This window comes from Myotis myotis, unplaced genomic scaffold (genome assembly GCF_014108235.1).
Source record: "Myotis myotis isolate mMyoMyo1 unplaced genomic scaffold, mMyoMyo1.p scaffold_m19_p_10, whole genome shotgun sequence".
Taxonomy (NCBI): domain Eukaryota; kingdom Metazoa; phylum Chordata; class Mammalia; order Chiroptera; family Vespertilionidae; genus Myotis; species Myotis myotis.
In genome coordinates, this window is record NW_023416314.1 from 42026465 (window position 1) to 42049216 (window position 22752).

At 43.0% G+C, this 22752-nt stretch overlaps 2 protein-coding genes across 2 annotated transcripts; both read right to left on the reverse strand.

The window, feature by feature from the left end:
* Nucleotides 1-804: 804 nt before the first annotated feature.
* LOC118662904 (olfactory receptor 51E2) lies at nt 805-3622 on the reverse strand. The gene has a single exon (XM_036321919.1). It carries the CDS (start codon nt 3597-3599, stop codon nt 2646-2648), a length of 954 nt encoding a protein of 317 aa, XP_036177812.1. The 5' UTR covers nt 3600-3622; the 3' UTR covers nt 805-2645.
* Nucleotides 3623-12987: 9365 nt separating this feature from the next.
* LOC118662911 (olfactory receptor 51F2-like) lies at nt 12988-21482 on the reverse strand. Its single transcript, XM_036321931.1, has 2 exons — nt 21355-21482; nt 12988-14165 (listed from the first exon to the last, which is right to left on the reverse strand). The coding sequence occupies exon 2, from the start codon at nt 14128-14130 to the stop codon at nt 13186-13188; it is 945 nt and encodes a 314-aa protein (XP_036177824.1). The 5' UTR covers nt 14131-14165; nt 21355-21482; the 3' UTR covers nt 12988-13185.
* Nucleotides 21483-22752: the final 1270 nt, after the last annotated feature.

The following is a 22752-nucleotide window of genomic DNA, read 5'->3' on the forward strand; positions in this document are numbered from 1 at the left end:
AGTCTTTAGATGACTTTTTAAAAATAAAAATCATAGGGCAGCGGGAAGGGTAGGAAAGACAGAAATAGAATATGAATATGTTGGACTTTGGTGGGACACAGTGAGGAATTTGGGAGCAAGAGATACACATTTTATTAAATTGTCTGTTTGACCATGCTCTTAGGCATATGGAAGTAGGCAGGAGGGTTTAACGGAGATATAGTAATGAATAGGAAGTCAGAAGCAGATGGAGGTTGTGGGGACCTCATTATTTGGAGTGAGGCCAAATACCTGAATCTCTACTTTCACAGAGCATGGACATCTCTTTGTTTCTTTAGGGAAGTTACCTCTTTCTTCCATTCTCTCTCTTTCCTCAGTCCTGTTCTGGCTGCATTGATTGGCTGCATGACTTGACTGCTCTGAGCAGGGAATCACAGTTGAATGATCCGAGGATCCCTCCTCTTAAGCAAGAGCCCACAGGTTGAAATCTATTCCAAGGTTTGTTCAGTGAAGCTACTAAGGGAAAATGTAGGCCCAAGGATTGCAGTAAGATTTCAGCTTTTCATCAGATCTTGAGAAAAGATTCATTAGAATCTTCACAGTTATACAAATGGTACCTATAAGGATTCCTGCGCTGGTGGGAAAGAAGATTAGAAAACCTCTTGTATCTTCAAATCGGATTTTTTAGGATTCTATGAATATAAAGTCAATAGCCAGGACACTTAGCAAAATTTAAAATAGAATTTTATTAAATCTTATAGCTAAGTTAAAACTTAGACACTTGAACTGTTTGACAGATACAAAATGCATTAAAAAAAAGGGAGATACGATTGAGAAGGTGCAAGAGGTAAATAGACAAAAATATTATTCTCCCTTAATCTGGAAAGAAGCAGGATGTAGAATATGAAGAGTAATCCAGATTTGTTGCCCACAACAAGGGCAGGGTTAACTCTCAAAACACATAGTCATTCATCTCATTAAGCACACAGCAGAGAGAAAACAGAGAATTTGCACAGGCTGAGGAAATAAATGGCAGATGTTAAATAGGAAGCAATATAACATGGAAATTAAGTAACTATATTTGATCATCAAATGTAATTTCAAATCTTGGCGTAGCACACACAAACTGTATGAGTTATCTTGTTAATGTAAGCCTCATTTCTCTCACTTATAATAGGGGACAAAAATATACTTACCTCATAAAGTTGTTGTGAAGATCAGATAAAACCCATAAAACACTCATTACAGTGCCGGGAACATTGTAAGCACTCAAAATATTTTCATTGACATTATTATTTAGGGCTTAGATAAAATTCTCAGGTAATGTATAGTAAGCAAACCGTGAGGTCTGTGATGAGCCCTGGTTTATATAAGTTACCTGTTTTATTTTCCCATTTAAAAAGTTATACATACCAGCTAAATTTTAGAAAATAGGAAGAAAAATAAGTCACTAATAATTTGAGCATATTTCCTTCAAGGCATAGTTTATTTTTCAAGTTAGTTTCAAGCATGTGTCTATTGTTTTTCTTAAAATTATAGCATGTTTTGTTTTTTAGCAGAGTCTTTAAAGGCCATATAATGTTTCTTTAATATGGATTATTCCACATAATATTCCATTAGGTAAATGGGCCATACTTGAGTTTACTCTTCCTTACATTTACATATTATGGTAGGAGATTTCTAGTATATGATTACTGTAAATAGTGGTGTAATTAATATCTGTTTTGAAAAACCCATTTTCTGCCACTTATAGATATTTTGTTAGGATGTATTTTCAAAAGTGCAATTTCAGCATTAAAGCATACAACTTTTAAAAAGTTCTTGTTTCATACTGCCAATTATGTCATCAGCTGTGATGTTTAAGACTATACAGGGTGTCCCAAAAATGTATACATACTTTGAATGATTATAAAGTCAGTGTTTATTAACATACAGCTCATTTTCAAAATTTAAAAGAATCTGCAGAAATGAATAATTTATTTTTGTCAATGCCTGTTTTCAGACTGATGATCATTCTGGTACTGCTAATAACACGAAGCAATGGAATCACAAACATCAAGAATCATTTCGTTCGGTATTCATCTACTGTTGCTGGTTTCATATTTTCAACTTTATATTTTGTCTAGTGATATTTTAGGATAAAGTTTATTTGTTCAAAGCCTAGTCTGGCTTCACCCATTATTTCAAATCAGTTAAACTTGAAAAGGAGTGAAAATTAAGTGAGTTATCAGCTGTTAAAGTGTGTATACATTTTTTGGGACACTTTATATGTTTTAACATAATCTCCTTTTTTATTGTAAATTCTCATTAATAAAAATTGCTAAGTTGATGGACAAAAATGCTACCTTGGATTACTAGTCAGATAGAGTAATTTGTCTCTTGTTTCAAAGCCAACTGTATTTTTAGCACTCTTCTTTCTTTTTTTTTTAAATACTTATTGGAGCATTGGTGGATTTTCTACTTAAATTTTTTATATAGTAAAGATATAAATAACATTTTGACCTATGGAAGGGAATTACGATATCTCCCCAAATTTCACTCTGAGCTGAGACAGAATTTGGAGATCAAACCGGAGAAAAGCATTGATATGCTTATCGGCTAGCATTAATAAGTCATTATCAAGCCATTAAGGATAAGGGAAAGTGGAGTGGGAAGGGTCACCTGCTTCACACAGTCTGAGGGTCCTTGTCACAGCTGAGCTTGAACATAGCTAGGACTCGAGTTCTGATCTGTTTGGTTTTGGCAGCATAGATAATGGGATTGAGCACAGGAGGCAGGAGTAGGTAGATATCACCCATGAGAACATGCACAATGGGATGAAGGCTGTTTCCAAAGCGATGTACCACTGAGAGGCCAATGAGAGGCACATAGAAGGCCAATACCACACTGATGTGTGACACACAGTTTCCAAAGGCCTTGGCCCGCTCTGACTTGGAAGGCAGTCGTAGAACTGTTCGTATAATCAGAAAATAGGACAAGGAGATGAACAAGACGTCCACGCCCATAATCAGGAGGATGGCAGTAAGACCATAGACCATATTGGGCAATGTGTCTGTTTGTGCCAACTTCATCACATCCTGGTGTACACAATAGGAGTGCGAGAGCACATTGGACTGGCAGAAGGCCAGCCGTTTGATGAGCAGAGGCAGTGGGATAAAGAAGAGGGATCCACGGACCACGGCCACCACACAAATTTGGGCTGTTACTGTGTTGTTGAGCACTGCAGCATGGCGCAATGGGTGGCAGATGGCTATATAACGGTCAAAGGCCATGGCCAGAAGGATGGTGGACTCAATGGCCGAGAGAGCATGAATAAAGAACATCTGGGCAATGCAGGCATCAAAGGCAATCTCCCTGGAATCAAACCAGAAGAGGGCGAGGATCTTGGGCATGGTGGATGTGGACAGGGCCAGGTCAATGGCTGCCAGCATGCAGAGAAAGAGGTACATGGGAGCATGCAGGCTGCGCTCCGTCTTTACGATAAAGACCACGATGCAGTTTCCAAACACGGCCACAGCATACATTGAAAGCAGAGGGAAGCCGATCCAGAAATGGACTTCTTCTAGTCCGGGGAAACCAATAAGCACGAAGGTGGCATGTGTGAAGTTGCAGGAACTCATAGCTGGCACGGAGAAGGGCACTGGAGAAGGTCAGGTCACACTGGCAGCCTGGTAGGAGATGGAGCACAATAAGAGAAGCCAGCCTGGAAACCTGGGGACTGATGCACCTCAGTTCTCCTTCCTTTATTCTTTCCTCCCTCTTCCAAGCCTTTTCGGCTTTTTCATAAGCTATGAAGCCCCCTCCAAAGAGAAAAGTGACAGCTCAAATTCATGTACTGTCACTATTCTCAAGGTCCATTTATATTTTTAAAAGGGAACCTGGAAATAACATGCTTATCCCCAAATGTATCCTTCTCAAGTTCCCTTAGACTCCTTCTCCCAGCCCATACCTTCATTGTCTGGACACTGGATGGTCCTTTTCTCAGATAGGTGTTAAGAGATACCCTTTTGGGAACCCCTTCCAGATATGGCTGTGTCCTCCTCCTCTCCCCTCCCCTCCCCTCCCCTCCCCTCCCCTCCCCTCCCCTCCCCTCCCCTCCCCTTCCCTCCCCTTCCTTCCCCTCCTGTCCTCTTTCCTTCCCCTCCCCTTCCCTCCCCTTCCTTCCCCTCCTGTCCTCTTTCCTTCCCCTCCCCTCCCCTCCCCTTCCTTCCCCTCCTGTCCTCTTTCCTTCCCCTCCTCCTGTCCCCTTCTCTTCCCTTCCCTTCCCTTCCCTTCCCTTCCCTTCCCTTCCCTTCCCTTCCCTTCCCTTCCCTTCCCTTCTCCATTCTCCTTTCCATTCCCCTCCTCTCCCTTCTCCTCTCCTGTCTCCCTTCTTTCCTTCAATTTTTCATTCATTCCATAAACATTGACTTACATGACATACTATGTACAAGGTTATTTGTTAGATGCTGTTGATACAGAGGTGAAAGACACCTTTTGCCCTTCAGATGCCCTACTTAGAGTGAAAAAGGGACAAGTAACCAAATTATTAGGGTTTGGGAATGTGCTAGCATAAGGTGTGCATTTAATGCATGGGAAGAGGAGAAAGCATGATCATATTCCTGAAAAAGATGATCCTTCTGTTCAGTTTTGAAACATAAGTAGAAATCAAACAGAGAAGGGAATAAAGGGTATATTGAGGATAGGGAGGGTTTTGTTTTGTTTTATTTTGCTTTGCAATTTTTCAGGATTCCAAGTACCCAGGTCTAAGGTCAGTGTGGGGAGAAAGAAACACAATAGTATTTTTTAAAAAATTAAAAAGAAAAAGAATATGAAGCAAAAGGCCAAAAGTCAATCTATTAAGAAAAAAAAAAAAAAGGAAAATCATCTGGGGGTCATTGAATGAAAGGCAGGAGCTCCCTCCAATGACTTCTCTGGAAATAAAAGTGCTGGCAGGGTGTGGGGCCTCCAGCAGATCTTAGCTGTTTGGCATGTTCCCTGCGAAGGCTCTTCTCTCTCTCTCCTTGCTGATGGGATCCTACACATGTGAAAGCTGCCTACAAGGCCACTCTTATTGTCCCAAGAACTTGTTCCGAGTCCAGATATTCCTAGAGCTTTGTCTTACCTGGAACATTGGCCAACATGGCATTCATATTAGGGCAGACATTTCCTTTTTAGAAACCCAGTGCTGTTCTGCCGCAACCTCCTCAACCTTAAACACATGTACTCTGACTTCATTAAATGTTTCCCTGCTAGGCTCCCTAGTGTCCTGGCTTTTAGAGATAATTGTATCTCAAGAGCCAAGGAAATGGCTTCAATAAGAACCTCTGAGTCTTGGGAATAAATTCTGCAGGAGTCTTCATCAATTGTGTTCAGGCTAACTGTTCATCTTGCCAAGATTCTTCTTCGCTCCTAACCTCAGTCCTTAACTGCAACTGGGAGATGCTCTTCTATTTGGCCTTAGTGGAGAGAGTTTGGAAACAAGCAGTCTTACATAAATATAATAAGATGAGAACTAAAAGATTTGACTTGTATTATCCCCATTGGAGACAAACTAGTAGTAACAAATCCAGGGATTAAAGATTATAAAATCCACACCTCTGACTGCTATTTGCTTTTCTCCATCCTCAGAACATGTACAAAGGCATAACAGCTACCCTCCTTGACAAGCACAGATCCCAACTTTGGACCCTAGCTGCTGTCAGAGAATAAAAAGTCCTTTTCAGAGGCAGATAATGGCATCCCTCAGTGAGATCAAAGGAAGCTTATATCTTGCATCCATCCAACCATCTATGTATCTGACATAGGTAACCTGGGGAAAGGAGATTCAGAAATCCAAAGAAATCAGGCTGGTAAGTATGTGGTAATGCTAAGGTAACTTTCTTGGAGGGAGGCCATATCACTGGACCTCTGTGTGCAAGAGAAATGGGGCCCAGCTGAAAAAAAGGGTAGGAATGGAAGTAGCAAGAGGAGCATAGTAACATATTTCTTCCTTTTCAAGGCCTCCTACCCATCCCACTGCATGTAGCACTTTAGATCAGTGGTTCTCAACCATCTGGCCCTTTAAATACAGTTCCTCATGTTGTGACCCAACCATAAAATTATTTTCGTTGCTACTTCATAACTGTAATGTTGCTACTGTTATGAATCGTAATGTAAATATCTGATGTGCAGGATGGTCTTAGGCAACCCCTGTGAAAGGGTCATTCGACCGCCAAAGGGGTCGCGACCCACAGATTGAGAACCGCTGCTTTAGATCGATATAAGGGTCTCTGTTGGCCGCAGAGTCAGCTACTGTCCTGACCCATCACTCCACAGGACATCGTTTCTGCTTTCCTGGTAGCAGTCTAAGACTTTGGGCCGTCATCTTGTTTCCCTAGTTACCTATCCCAGAAGACCTTATGTCTCCCTCCCAGGTTGCCTTGCCTTTTGCCTAAGGTGACCCCTGGCTAGACCCAATTTCTGATTATCTTTGGGTCCAAATGTGGCTGTTGCATTTATACTCACTTGCTAATGCTCTGAGACATTCCTTCTTGGCCCATGGAGGTGTAGGTGGCATGCAAGGGCTTTCCCTGCCCTGCTGTGAGGCAGTGTGTGGGGTCTTCAAGGTCCCTTAGGACGCAGGATTTGGGCTGCCTAACCCCAGGTGAGGTTGCACTCACTTGAAACCGGTGCAGAGAAAACAGCTGGAGCTGGCTTGCCCTTTTAGGCACAGGCCTATTTATAATGCTGCCCAGGAGGCCCATGGGAACAGGCTGTGGGAGCATGGACTGGGGCTCCAGGGGCTTGGCAGACGGGGAAAATATCTCCATGTCCTTTTGTGTGCCACTCCCACAGGTTTCCCGCTGTTTCTCTCTGGGGGGAGGGGAAATCACAAGGGCCCCTGCCTCTGGCATCACTCCCACACTTACAGATACAGGGCTCTCGCCAATCTGTCTCCACTCTTCCAGGTAACTCAGACTCCTCAGTCACTGCTCTTCCTCATTAGCCACTTTCCCAAACACAGCAGCCAATGTGCATTTACTAGTGACGTCCTTGGGCTCTAGGAGTTCATATTCTCTTTAAAAACCAAGGTAGGCCCCCAAATGTGCAGTCCCATCATTCAAAATAAGGGCATTCGCTTCTTCAGCTTTTCTTTTCCCATCTTTTCTTTCCGTTGATGAAACAGACCTTGATGTATGGAAATCACTCTTTATTGCACCTGTGTTACAGATAAAGATTAGGTGAGATAAAAGCTAGTTAATTAGTGATAATATCAGTTGGATAACCAGTTTTTCTGAATCTTTATTCATTCATATTCAACAGATATTTATCAAGCATGTTCAATAGTTTAAGGAGGAAAATAAAGGGAATGTGGGAACAGATAAATATCAGGGGGCAGTTGACATTTTTAATAATATATTTTATTGATTTTTTACAGAGAGGAAGGGAGAGGGATAGAGAGTTAGAAACATTGATGAGAAAGAAACATTGATCAGCTGCCTCCTGCTCATCTCTCACTGGGGATGTGCCCGCAACCCAGGTACATGCCCTTGACCGGAATCGAACCTGGGACCTTTCAGTCCACAGGCCGACACTCTATCCACTGAGCCAAACCGGTTAGGGAAGGCAGTTGACATTTTAAGTGAAGCTGCCAGGGAAGGGCTCACATAATGGAAACATTTGAGGAGAAGCCTGAAGGGAGTGAGGAATGTGTCTATGGAGATATTTGAGAAAGGCCATTTCAGGAAGAAGACAGAGAAACTACAAATAAAGTTCCTGAGAAGGGGGTGTATTTGATAGTTTAGAACAACAAGGAAGTCAGTGTGCCTGTGTAGACAGACAAGGGGCAGAATAGTAGGGAGATGAAATCACAGAGGTGAAGGGGAGTTGAGTCACATAGGCCCTTATAGGACATTTAAGGGTTTTCACTTGGGCTCTGAGTTTGGTGGCTACAACAGTGGTCTTGTGTCTTCATTTATTTTTCTCCTTAAACTACTGGCTTTTGGGAAAGTCTCCAATTCATTATGAGCTTGTCCACCTTAGTCAGAACACAACATTTGCTCTGCAAACCACCCATTCCTGATGTGTCCATATTACCCACACCCTAGGGATGAAAGCTTATAAGTTTTCAGAATTATTAGGCAGTGGGGCTGTTCACACATTAGTGTGTGTGGGTGAGGGTGGGGAGACATCTGTAGAAGTAGTGTGAACATCTTGGCCATCTGGATCTTGAGACTGAAGTTACTTCTTCTCTTTCCTATTTGTAAGACTCTGAGTACCCCCAACCTTCTTCTCTAGTCTACGTCACTCTTTTTCTTTCTCCTCTTCCTCTCTTCATACCCTATCTTATGTGGTGTGTTCAAACAAACAAAGAAACAAACAAACACCCAGTATGTAATTCCACATCATCTGAACTTTTCCACCAATTTCCAACAGTGAATAAAATATTGTCCCTGGTCTTGAGAAGTGGGCACGGAAGTGGGCTAGCTGCAGTAGATTCTGAAGAGGGAAGTTGTGCACGAGAAAGAAGCACAGGTACTGTAGGAGCACCTGGAAAGGACACCAGCCAGACTTGAGCAGTCAAGAAAAAGTCTCTGAAGGAAAGTCACTTTTAAGTCAGGAGAACGGAGAGAGTGAAGGTGATACAGGTGGAAGTAAGAGCTTGTCGAAGGAATGAAGTGAGATAGAGCAACCAGGGTTAAGGAAATGCAAGTTGCTTGTTGTGCCTGGAGTACCACATACCGGGGAAGTAATAAGGCTTGAGAGGAAAATAGAGCTAGGTCATCGGAGATTTTATTATTTTTACTATGTGGTAGGCCCTGTTTCAGGGTCTGGAAGACACCATAAATGAAGCAAAGGCCTTATACTCAGTGATCTTACCTTGTAATGGAGAACAAGAAAAGAAATAACCAGATATGTAGTATGTTGAGGAATGAAAATCTAGAAACTAAAAAGAAGATGGGTAGAGAAGAGAGTGAATGTAGACAGGAATTGAGGGAGAGGTTGTTGTTATTTTTATGTCAAGAGCCCTGTAATAAGATGACACTTCAGCAGAAACCTGCATGAAGTGAGACAGTAAATCATGTGGGTACCTGGGGGAAGAATATTTCAGGTAGAGAGAACAGCAAGTGTGAAGTCTGATGTTGAAGCATGTTTGGTGAGTTTAAGAAAATATTGGAGGCTAGTGTGGATGTAGGAGAGTGTATAAAGGGGGGAGTCATTGGAGCAGTTGAGATGATGGAAAGGAGTCAGATATAACATATAATGACTGTGAATATTCCCTGGGTAAGAGAGGAGACCACTGGAGCATGTTGAACAGAGGAAGTGACATGATTTGTCTTGTGTATTTGTCTTGTCTAGATTGTAAAGCAGAAGTGGATGAAGAAAGATCCATCAGGAGGCTATTATATTTCAGGTCCAAGATGACGATGGATTGGATCATGGTAGTAGTAGTAGTAAAGGTGGTGGAAAGTAGTTGGATTTCAGATATCAATACTTGAAATATCTGGAAGAAAGAGTCATCAGCATTTTTTGATAAACTGGACGTGGAATGGGAGAGAAAGAAGTGCCATGACTTCAAGAGTTCTATCTCAGTAAATAGGCAGTTGGATATGCGTCTGGAGTGTACATATTAACTTGGGATTTGTCAGGATATAGTTGGTATTTAAAACCATAAAGCCAAATAAGATGACCAAAATTCAAATACAGCAAAGAAAAAACACACAGGTCTGAAAATAAAAACCTGGGGTATTCCAGCATGCAATTATCAGGGAGATAAAGATTACAATAATTGAGACTAAAATACTATTGATGAACATGCTGAGAATTTTGACACCATTCTTATTATTAAATAGTAATATAATCACTTAGTGAGTCCTCTGTAGATATGAAAGACTACTGCTACTTCCTTGTTGGATTAGATGCCAGCTATAGGGCCCACCTTTACAGAATGATTCTAATGTGACATTGAAATATGTGCTTTAAAATTTGAGAATTAATGGATATACTCAAGTTGAAAAACTTGGTGGATTAAGCTCTTACATTAAATATATGCCACAAATTAGAACATCTATATATATAAAAAGCCAGCGACTGCAATTCTATAACGACCATAAAAACCGGTCACTATGACTCCCACTACTGCCAGCAAATTGGCCCGATCAGGGGATGGGGCTGGCTGGCCAACCTCCCGTGGCCCCTCCCTCTGGCCGTCCTGCCCCTGATCGGCTCTCCAATTCTGATCAAGGGGGGAGGGAGGGTGGGTGGCTGGCCAACCCTCCTGCAGCCCTTCCTCCCAGCTGCCCCACCCCTGATCGCCACCACCCTACCCCAAAAGGGAGTGGGGTCAGCCGGCCCCCCTCCTGCAGCCCCTCCCCCTGGCCAGCCCACCTCCTGAAGCCCCTCCTCCAGCCAGTCCTGCCCCTGATCACCCTCCTTACCCCAATAGGGGGCAGGGCCAGCCGGCCAACCTCCTGCATCCCCTCCCCTTGGCCAGCCCCGCCCCAGATGGGTCCCCACCACCCCAATCAGGGGCAGGGCCAGCTGCCTGCAGCCCCTCCCCCTGGCTGGCCCCACCCCCAATAGCCCTTACCATCCCAATAGGCCCATGGCCTCTCCCCTCAGCCAGCTCCACCCCCAATCAGCCCCCCACTCTGATCAGGAGCAGGGTCAGCTGGCCAATAACCCATGGCCTCTCCCTCAGGCTGCTGGCTTCCAATCAGCTCCCCCACACCAATTCGGGGTGGGGCTGGCTGGCCAAGCTCCCATGGCCCCTTCCCTGGCCCCATTCAGGGGCGGGGCTGGCCAGACCGCACCACACTGCTGATTGGGGCCAGGCCAGCCGAACCCCACCTGTGCATGAATTCATGCACTGGGCCTCTAGTTTCTAAACAAATAACACAAATTATAATTCATTTGCAGTCTATAGTCACTTTTTAGTTTCTGGTAGGGCAGAAAGTTGATGGAGGTTTGGGACATATTCTAGAATATATTTAGTTGGGAAAGACATCAGAAATACATTTATAAGATTTAAAAATTTTGTTTTGGGCTTTTCCTCCATAATTTGGTTGAAAATTTCTAGAGGACAGAGTTGCATAATTATATACATATATAACTATATATATATCTATGTAAGCAGATATACATATATGTAAATAGATATACATCTATACACCAATTTTATATCTATATATATATATATATATATATATAAAATCCTATCTAATAATAGACAAACATGGTAATTGACCATACCTTCGCTACACCTCCCATTGGCTAATCAGCACCATATGCAAATTAACCGCCAACAAATATGGTGGCTAATTTGCATACTGCAGGCAGGGCGGGTCAGTGCCACCCCGCCTGCCCCAATGCCATCCGGGCCTGCTATTTGCCATCCCGCCTGCCCTGCCGCCATCCAGGCCTGCTATCTGTGACCTGGGGCGGTGGGTGTCCCATGTGCGACCCAACCTGGGTCAGCCAGGCGGGGCAGCAGCGATCGGCCGGCCCGCCCGGGTGTCCTGTGTGTGACCCGACCCGGGGTGGCGGGGCGGGACAGCGTGGCTCCTCTGTCACCCCAGCTTCCTATCACAGCTCCCTTGGGGGCCTAAGCCTTTAGTCGGACATCCCCTGAGGGCTCCCTGGCTGCCAGAAGGATGTCTGACTGCAAGCTTAGGCCTGATCCCCCAGGGAGTGGGCCTAAGTCGACAGATGGACATCCCTCAAGGGGAAAAGCCTAAGCCAGCAGTTCTTCACCTGTGGGTTGCAACCTCTGAAAATACATCCTGCATATCAGATATTTACATTATGATTCATAACAGTAGCAAAATTACAGTTATGAAGTAGCAATGAAAATAATTTTATGGTTGGGGGTCACTACAACATGAGAAACTGTATTAAAGGGTTGCAGCATTAGGAAGGTTGAGAGCCACTGGAAGCGACCGTTACAACAAGATGACTGGAATGACCAGTTGACCAGCAGCTCTGATGCACACTGACCACCAGGGGGCAGATGCTCAATGCAGGAGCTGTCCCCTGGTAGTCAGTGCACTCCCATAGCAGAAGAGCTGCTCAGCCAGAAGCCAGGCTCTTGGCTGGTGAGCTCAGTGGCAGCGGTGGTGGCAGGTGCAGGAGGGCCGGGGTGAGTGGGAGCAGTGCTGTGCCCGGCCCTGGCTTGGGATCCTCCTCAGCCACCTGCTTCTTATCCTTTGTACCCCATAAGCCTGCAGTTACAATCTCCAAAGAACAGTTGAAGCACAAACACTCGGAATAACCAGGACGAGCCTGATATCGCCACTGGGCTCCTGGAGCTCTGCCTTGGGCATCAAGATCAAATCTCATCCCTTACTGATTGCCCTGAAGCTACAGAAGAAGGCAGCAATATAACAGTGGCCACAAGATGGTGACTAACAATCAGGGTAAAAGTCAAAGAGAGATGGATCTGAAGGGTGGGGGTGTGGGCAACAGAACACCCCCACTGACTAAGATCCTCAACTTTGTATTGTTCACCTCGGAGTGTCTCTTATCCTGCTTGAGCTGGGGAAAGCATCCAGCATGGCCCAAGGTGTCCACGGGGGACCTCCCAGCCGGCAAGATGTAACCCTGGCCACAGAAGGGACATTTGGAAATATTTTTTCAGAAAGCTGCAAGGAGGAGGATAGACTCGCCACTCGACTTCCCTGTGACTCAAGGGGACGTGGAAACTCCCCAGGCATGGAGGCATGGTCTCCCGATTTCCTTTCAATGTGCATGAATCTGTGCACCCGGCCACTAGTCTATATAATAAAAACCTAAGCGACTGTTATGGAATGACCAGAACAATTGATTGCTATGATGCGCACTGACCACCAGGGCGCAGCTACTCAATGCAGGATCTGCCCCTTGGTGGTCAGTGCGCTCCCACAGGGAGATAGAGATAGAAACATCAATGATGAGAGAGAATCATTGATTGGCTGCCTCCTGCATGCCCCATACTGGGGATCAAGCCCACAACCCAGGCATGTGCCCTGACAGAGAATCAAACTGTGACCTCCTAGTTCATAAGTCGATGATCAACCACTGAGCTACGCCAGGCAGGCATCCCTCACATTCTTATGTCTCTGTATCCACATTTGTAAAATAAAGGAGTCAAGCTAGCTGATATTCTACATATAACCCAATCTGTAATTTTTTGCTCAGTTTTACTGAGCGCTAGTTCTGTTTTTTTAATAACATGACTCGATGTAGAGTGGCTAGAATTCTATGCATCTATATGTCTTTAGAATGGAGAATTTTTTTCACAGCTCTACGAATCTGTTTGGTCTTCACACTGTAAATGATGGGGTTCATCACAGGTGGGATCAGCAGGTAGGTGTTAGCAATCATAGTATGTACATATGGTGGGGCCTGTTTTCCAAATCTGTGAACAAAGGATAGACTGATCAATGGAATATAGAAAATACCAACAGCCCCAATATGGGAGATGCATGTGCTGAAAGCTTTCTTTCTCTCTTCTGGGGATGCAATGCTGAGGACAGTTTTAATGATCAAAACATAAGAAAGGAGGATGAGGATTGAGTCCACCCCAACAGTAGAGATCATGGCTGTCAACCCCACCGCATTGTTGATCTTGGTGTCTGTGCAGGAGAGCTTCATCACATCGGGGTGGAAGCAGTAGGAGTGGTGTAGCACGAGGCTGCGGCAGTACGACAGTCTTTTCAGAAGGGCTACCATTGGTGTCAGCATAAGTGTCCCCCTGATGACAATTGCTACTCCAATTTGAGCTATTCTGGAGTCAGTTAAAATGGTTGCATACTTGAGAGGATGAGAGATGGCTACAAAACGATCAAAGGCCATGGCCAACAGCACTGAGGATTCCATGACAGTGAAGAGTTTAATAAAGAACATCTGTGACAAGCAGGCATTAAAGCTGATCTTCCGGGCATTGAACCAGAATATACCCAACATGGTGACTAGGGTGGATATGGACAAACCGAGGTCAGTGGTGGACAGCATGGAGAGGAAATAATACATGGGTTCATGGAGGCCGGGTTGAGTGACAATGGCAAAGAGAATCAGGCTGTTTCCTGAGAGGGCAGTTATATAGAGAAGGCAGAAGGGAATGGAGATCCAGATGTGGAAGGCTTCCAGCCCAGGAACACCAGTTAGCAGGAAAATGATGGAAGAGGATGTGGTATTCTGGAAGTTGGACATGCTGAATTATAAGTACAGAATTCCAAGGTGAAATTCTGGAACAATGAAAAAACTAAATTTAAAAAATTAATCTAAACTACAATTAATTAATTTAAACTACAATTTAAAAATAAAACCTATAATTTTATTGAACCCCAAATAAACCCAAGATGAATATCTGTATATTACATAAATATAAATAGCTCATTTAAATTGACAAAAGAATTGTAAGTTTTCAGCTGCTGTAGTACATTTAACATTTCTGTATTTTTTATTTTTTGTATTTATCTTAGCCCACAATTTTTCTTCCCTGGGGCCCTTTACTTGTAGCTATGTTTATACTATGTGACCTTTTCTTTCATTCCTCTAGTCAGAGATGTCTGGACTAAATAAAGACATTTTACCCAAGACTGGCAGATCATATTTCATTCTTTTTGGAATGTTTAAATTGTGATAAAGAGGTAGCAGGTTGGTTTTCCTGTATAGTTGACATAAGAGAAAAATAGATTGGGGCTTTAGAGCAGTAGTATTACATCAGCCATAAGTATAGAAAACAGAGAATCTTAGGACGATGTGGGAAGCCAGAAAATATGAGAGATATTTATAATATACGGAACACATATTAAATGATAATAAATGGCTTAGGCACCAGTGCAGTGTGTCTACAGTATCTAACCTTTGCAGTGACCCTTAGAATGCAGCACCTGGCATCACATTTGTGAGGGATGGAGAGTTAGAGCACAGACCTACCACCATAGGGACAGAGGTCTTTGCCCTCACTTGACATCTGTGCTGCCATGTTCAGACATATTTGGTTCTTCAGTCTTCCTGAAGACTAGTTGTTCTCCAGACAGATTTTCTCCATTTTGTTAAGACATACTTTTTCAAGAGATACCTAGTACAATGTTACTGTTTTGCTTTGGAGGAAAAGATAAAACTATATGGAAAACATCTTGTTTCTTTTTTCATTGAGTAAAAAATTCAAATTAGGCATATGGGTTTGTATGAGTTGGAAGAGGAGGTCTGGGGAGAGCACAGTTTAGGGTTGTGGCTGGAGAGGGCTTGATCAGTGAGAAGTAGCCAATATTATGGTAACTGTTTCTTAGGGGAACCTAAGAGTTTCCAAGACACACAAGTTTACCCAAATAAAGTGCCACCTCAAGGATTCCCTAAAGAAATATTAGATTGAAAATTGGGAAATTTTGGCCCTGGTTGGTATGATTATGATAATATGCAATGACTGAGTTGTAATTTTGCTCACTGAGTTCTAGGAAATTTTATGAGATCAGTTGTTTTAAAAAAATATTTTTATTGATTTTTTTTTTTTTTTTTTTTTACAGAGAGGAAGGGAGTAGGATAGAGAGTTAGACACATCGATGAGAGAGAAACATCGATCAGCTGCCTCCTGCATACCCCCCACTGGGGACGTGCCTGCAACAAAGGTACATGCCCTTGACGGGAATCAAACCTGGGACGCCCCAGTCTGCAGGCCGATGCTCCATCCACTAAGCCAAACCGGTCAAGGCTCAGTTTTTTTAAAAAAATTATTAATTGCTATCTGAAATTTCTCATTCATCCTAACTTCTTCATGGCTCCCCTTACATTATTTCATTAAATCAAACAATTTCTTCCTTGCTCATCTGCATTCTTCTTATCAGTTTCTTCCCTTCCTTTTCTGGCTTGGATATCAGAAGAAAAACATAGAGTTTAGGTTGAAATGATCTGTGCCGAGTCTGGCAGAAGGGAGCTCATCCAAATCCTTTTCCCCACCCTTCCACATCTTCCTACACCTGCTCCTCAGTCATGCTGGGCTCCAACACAGGGGATTCCTTATTCCGTTTCATAGCCAGTAACTCCACTCAAGCTCTTGATCATCCATAAACACTAGTTCGTTTCAACATCAAACTGAGAGCACACACTGTATTGTGTCAGCATTAAGCATATGAAGCAAGTAAAATAACAGGTTTGGTGTCTGAGAAAACCAGAGAGTCTGCCAGGACCTCATCTTTTGGTTCATGAGTTGATGCTCAACCACTGAGCACATAAGCTGAGCAGAACCTCATCTTTTTAAAGCTGAAAACCTTATCCTAATATATAAAAAACCCTGGGTCCGTCACATCCACAATGACTGGAGGTTTGACCTAATGCCCAGGCTGCACGCACAGCAGGCTCGGGTGGGTGGGGACTTGTGGCAGCGGAGACAGGGTAGGAGGAGGCAGGGCCAGCACTCACACTCACTCACAACTGCACACATGCACAGACACACACAGCGCCCACCAGCTCACAGTCTTTTCTCCCTTTCTTTTCCTCCCACCCAGCTTGCTCTCAGAGCCTCTCTCAGAATGAGGAAAGAAACCAGACTGGGCCTGAAGAGGCCTGGATGGAAGGGAGGGTGGGCAGAGGGTGGAGTGGCCCCCTACCAGCCCCTCCCTCTCACAGCCAAGAAAGAGGAAGTGGGAGACAGGGAGGCAGGGAGGCCTGGAGGACTGCTGAGAAAAACAAAGGGAGACGGAGACTGGGCGAGATCAGGCCAGCAGGGGAGGGCAGTTGGGGGCGAGATCAGGCCAGCAGGGGAGGGCAGTTACGGGTGATCAGACAGGCAGAGGCAGTTGGGGGCAAGATCAGGGCAGCAGGGGAGAGCAGTTAGGGGCGATCAGGCAGGCAGGCAGAAACAGTTAGGGGTGATCAGACAGGCAGGCAGAGAGGTTAGGGGTTATCAGGCAGGCAGGCAGAGGGGTTAGGGACAATCGGGCAGGCAGGCAGGTGAGCAGTTAGGAGCCAGCAGTCCCAGATTGCAGTCCCACAGGGATTGGGCCTAAACCGGCAGTCGGACATCCCCCAAGGGGTCCCCGATTGGAGAGGGTGCAGGCTTGGCAGAGGGAACCCCATCCCCATGCACAAATTTCATGCACAGGGCCACTAGTTTTTAATAAGAGCCCAGTAATTCTTAAGAAAATAAGAAATAAAAAAGTGCCAATTTTGAATACCTACTACATCAGAGGATATGTAACTCTACTGCTACCTGTAGAGTGCACAAGGATAAGATGCTTCTAAGCAATAAGACCAAAATAGTATGGGGTGACAGGTAGTGTGTGTATGTAAGAATATGTCTGTGTGTGTTCAAGAATGATCAGTTCCAAGAAATCTTAACAGAGTAGATAAAATATAACTGCGTAAAGTTCTGATGAGCAGAAGTGAGTTCACAAGGATGAAAAAACAGGAAAGAGTGTTTTTGACATAAAGACATGAGCAGGGGCTGAGCGAGATAACAAAATACAAGAAAATTACTATGATGGAGCCTCACATGCAAAGCCAAAGGAATCGGTGGGGGCAAGGACATGAAACTCTTGCATTCCAAGGGAAGAATAAGGAACTTAGATTTTAGTTGCAGAGCATCAAGAGCCAGGCATTTCTAAATAGTTTATGAATAAGTAAACAAATCATTCTCATTTCTTCTGATTTAACTCCAACAAAATTCCTTTCTGCTTTAGTAACTCATTTTGCAACATTGACTGTCATTTGGCATTCTACAATACTCAAGTTTTATTCCCCCCACACACTTTTCTATAGATATTTTCAACACACACCCAATTCACCCAAGATATATTGACCATATCTCATCATTGGCCATTGTGCTTAGCTAGTGAGGGCAGTAAGAGAAAATCTGTTTCTTTCTTTCTTTTTTTTTTATTTTTAAATATTTTATTGATTTTTTACAGAGAGGAAGGAGAGGGATAGAGAGTTAGAAACATCGATGAGAGAGAAACATCGATCAGCCACCTCCTGCACACCCCCAACTGGAGATGTGCCCTCAACCAAGGTACATGCCCTTGACAGGAATCGAACCCGGGACCTTTCAGTCCGCAGGCCGACGCTCTATCCACTGAGCCAAACGGGTCAGGGCCTAACCCTGTTTCTTCCCCCATTCCCTGCCATATATTTTATGACAAAAAATGTTCTTCGGGCAATCTGCTTCACCTTCAGTAACAATCTGAAAATATTCTGCAATGACTCACAGAAAGTTCTCCAACTGATGCCATCAATGACTTTCTAAACAGCAAATCCAAAAATTTATTTTCAGATTTGTTTCCCTCTCCCTCTTCTCAAATTTCTTCCATGTTGCCCACCTCCTCTTTGAAACTCTGCTTCATTACCTTCAAGATAGTTATTCTATGGGCTCTCCTGCTACTCCCATTTACCAAACAACATTGTTGAACTCTATCTTTTAATTGTGGTATTCCTTAGAAATCTGTTTTTTTCTTTTTAATGTTTTTATTGATTTCAGAGAGAGAGGAAGGGGAAAGGAGAGAGAGATAGAAACATCAATGAAGAGAGAGAATCATTCATTGGCTACTTCTTGCAGGCTCCCTACTGGGGACTGAGCCTGTAACCCAGGCATGTGCTCTGACTGGGAATCAAACCTCAACCTCCTGGTTCATGGGTTGATGCTCACATGACCTACTGAACCACACTATCTGGGATTTTTTGTGTTTGTTTCTTTTTTAGAAGTCTCTCTTTTTTTCCTGCTGTCCCAGATATTATACTCTCTTTGGGATATCTTAGTTATTCCCATGGTATTAAATAGTATTTATATCCAGATGACTTGCAAATCTGAAGTCTAATTGTGGTCTTTCCTGAGTTCTATATTTCAAAAGTTAATAGAATTTTTAAAGCTGTGGCAAGGTTTCAAACTTGAAGGCAGTAACAAATTTTGGAACTAGAGTGAGGAGATCACATTAACAATTTAGGAAAATGACTGGAATCAATTTGGAGAACAAATCAAAGCTCTCTGCTTAGTGCCAGTGAGTAAAACTTTATCTCGCCTTGAGGGACATCTTTAACCATATTCCCTCAGATAACTCAACCTCAATATGAGCCAAACCCAGGGTATTCCTTCCCCCATTCCAATTTCACTCTCGCTTCTATGCTTTATTTTTTACAAAATGACATAAAATTCTAGCAAATCATCTAATTAGCATTACCTTCCTCCCACACACAAACATATACACACATTCTTTCCCCCTCCCCCCATCCCCTACATGCAAATATTAATTAAATTATTATTGATTCTACTTTTGAAATGTCAAAGATGAGGGCATCCGGTGGTCTACATATGAAGACTAAGGGATAGCAATATGGTTGGTAGTGGGTACTTAAAGCTGTATTTCATTGCATTTTCTCACATTGAAAGATTGTAACTGTTCATATCTACTCTAATAAAAGGGTAATATGCTAATTAGACCAGATGTCTTCTGGACAACCTTCCAGACGTCCTTCCTGACAAAGCTGGCTTGGGTCCCAGGTGCCTGCATCCAGCCAGAGGGAGGGAAGCCTGGGTCCTGGGTGCCTGCAGCTGCGGTTAGCCCAGGTGAAGCTGCCCCTGGTCCCAGGCGCCTGTGGCCGGCCTGGGTGAAGCTGACCCAGGTCCCAGGTGTCTGTGGCCGGCCAGAAGGAGGGAAGCCCAGGTCCTGGGTGCAGGGGCTGAGGCAGAGGTGGTTAGGGGCGATCAGGCAGGCAGAGGTGGTTAGGGGCAATCAGGCAGGCGAGTGGTTAGGAGCCAGGGATCCTGGATTGCAGGAGGGTGCAGGCTGGGCTGAGGGACTCCTGCAGGCACGAATTTCATGCACTGGGCCTCTAGTCAAAGAATAAAGGAGGACTAATGGATACTATTAGGAAGAGGTGCTAAAGTTACCCCAAGCTACTCTTTAAAAAATAATTCTTTTATTGATTTCAGAGAGGAAGGAAGAAGGATAGACAGATAGAAACATCAATGATGAGAGAGAGTCATTGATTGGTTGCCTCCTGCACACCCTCTACTGAGGATTGAGCCAGCAACCTAGGCATGTGCACTTGGCTGGAATCAAACCTCGGACCCTTCAGTCCTCAGGCCAATGCTCTATCCACTGAGCAAAACCAGCTAGGGCTCCCAGGCTACTCTTTTGCACTGCAATCACCCTCAGATCTGTTCAATCCATCCTCTTCAATCCATGCACAACCTTCATTTTCTTTTGTAAGAAATGACCTATCGTCTCTCAACTAATTTTTCTGTCCACTTAGATCACAATGATTCTCTCTTTTTTTGTTGCACTGTTGTGACCTGCAACTCATGTTTATGTCTTTAACTGTTAAATTAGACCATATGGCAATTATCACTATTATCCAAGCCATTGTCAATGTGTGTGACTGACGTGGGTTCAGATCCTTTCTCAAACACTAACTAGTTTTGAGACCTTGTACAGCAATACTAATTGAATACATTAATCTTAACAATAGTTACCGGTGATTGGAGCTTGTTACTTGAATGTTATGTTACTGTGCTGAGCACTTTATCACTTTATAATCTTACTTTTTAATTCCTATGAGGCAAGTATTATTAAATTCACTTTAAATTATCTTTTCTGATAAAGAATCTGAGCATCAGAGAGGTTATGAAACATATTCAGGGTCCCACACAGCTAGTGAATGTCAGGGCTGGGATTCTAAAACCAGTTCTTCCGAATTCCAAGGCTCATGCTCTTAAGAAGTATTGTCACCTGCAAGTAATATAAACTTTTTTTGATCCAGTTTCCTCATCTATAAGGTAGAGTATACCTAATGCAGTGCCTGGCATAAAGTAGGTGTTCAAATTGGCATTTTTTTTTCATTTTTATTAAGAAATATTGAGCTTAGAAATAACTTTTTAAAAATCCCCACCTGAGGATATTTTTCACTGATTTTTTGAAAGAATGGAAGGGAGAAAGGAGTGAGGGAGGGAGGGAGGGAGAGAGAGAGAGAAAGAGAGAGAGACATATCAATGTGAGAGAGATACATCAACTGGTTTCTTCCCACACACACCCTGACTGGGGTCAGGGATTGAGCCCACAACAGAGGTATGTGCCCTTGACCAGGAATTGAACTTATGGCACTCTAACCACTGAGAAAACCGGCCAGGGCTAGAAATAAGGTTTTAAGCCCCTGACAACCTTTTTGGTTTCTCAAGCACCAAACCAGTAACCACCATAAATATATTAGCACAATGATTAGATCATATAACTAACAAACAACCAGCTAATCAAACTACACTGGGCAGAACAAAATACAGATTTCCTAATAATACATAATTCTATAATTCTACCATCCACCTCAGTACAGCACCTCACTGTCTAATCTAACTTTAAACAATGTGAGGAAATTCTCCCCTATGGATAAGACATCTCAGCTAATCCAGAATTCAGCTTTGTTATTGAATAAAAACTTTTTACTTACAGAGCCAGTTCTCCCAGGCTGACTTAGAAGGCTGAGGAGGCTTTAGATTCCAGGGGAGATCTGAGCTTATGAAAAGACTCGTTCCAGCTTGGCTGCAGACAGTCACAGAGCTGAGAGACCAATTCCTGGTGGTGGTGTAACTCACTGAGTCTCCAGTGTCTGGAGGATCCCAGAAGACTTTTTTTTTCCTCGTATAGCCTTTTGATATCTGTCCCATTATGCAATTACTATTGTGGCTATGTGCTTCATAGGCTGATATAATTTTTTCTGTCTTTGTGCACTTTTATGGACAGGCTTAAAAACAGTTTTCGATATAATTCATATACCACCAAATTCACCCCTTTGTAAGTACAATTCAATAGGTCTGCAAATTTACAGACTTGTGCAATAACCATTATCACAGTCTAATTTTAAAAAAGTTTCATCACTCCAACAAGAAACCCCATACGCATTAACAGCCACTCTGAGGAGGCTTTTTAAAAATGAAATTTTATTCCAGATTGTGAAAAGGCATCACCCTTTGTAAATGTAAATCAGACTTTACTCCATAGCATCAATTGCTATTCATAGCAGTTATGTTTCATTAACCTACCTGTGCTTCTTAGCATCAGTTCTTTCTTTTTTTTTCATTATAATTAACATATAATACATATGTTATATTTATTCAAAGATATAATTATAAGGACATTAATTGTTTTACAAAAACAGGATCACATTATGCTTAGTTGTGTGTTATTTTACTATATAAAAAGATACTTTTAGCAATTTGTCTCAAATCCTTTGTCTGCATATTGCAGGTACTTATTCTTTTTTTAAATTTTGTTTTATTGCTTAAGTATTACAAAGAGTGTTACATATGTCTTCTTTTTTTTTCCCTCTTGACCTTCCCCTGGCCTCCCCTACTCCCCAGTGTCTTATGTCCATTGGTTATGCTTATATGCATGCATACAAGTCCTTCGGTTGATCTCTTACCCACACCCCCCAATTAGCATCATTTCTTTACACTATTTATTGCCTTGTAAGACTCTCAGCCCTGAATTCTGCTTTTCTGTTTCCTGCTTCATCATGACCATCCATATCAGCTGCTACATGCATGAATTGTAAAGGTTGTATAACATCTTACAACTGAATATAAATCCTTTATTTCTGTCACTGAAAATTTTTGTTACCTATAGTTTTGACTACTGCTGTGAATAATGCTGCAATCAATGTTCCTCTCTGTAAAACATGGCTTGAGTCTCTGATATTTTGCTTTGGATGAATTGCTAGAAATAGAATATTATGGGCCTGTTGAGGCAATAATATATTGGAAAATCCACTTCCAGAAAGTTCATACAAATATCATAAAACAGTGCTTAGTTCACCATAACACAGTAACACTGTACATTGTAAGGACAG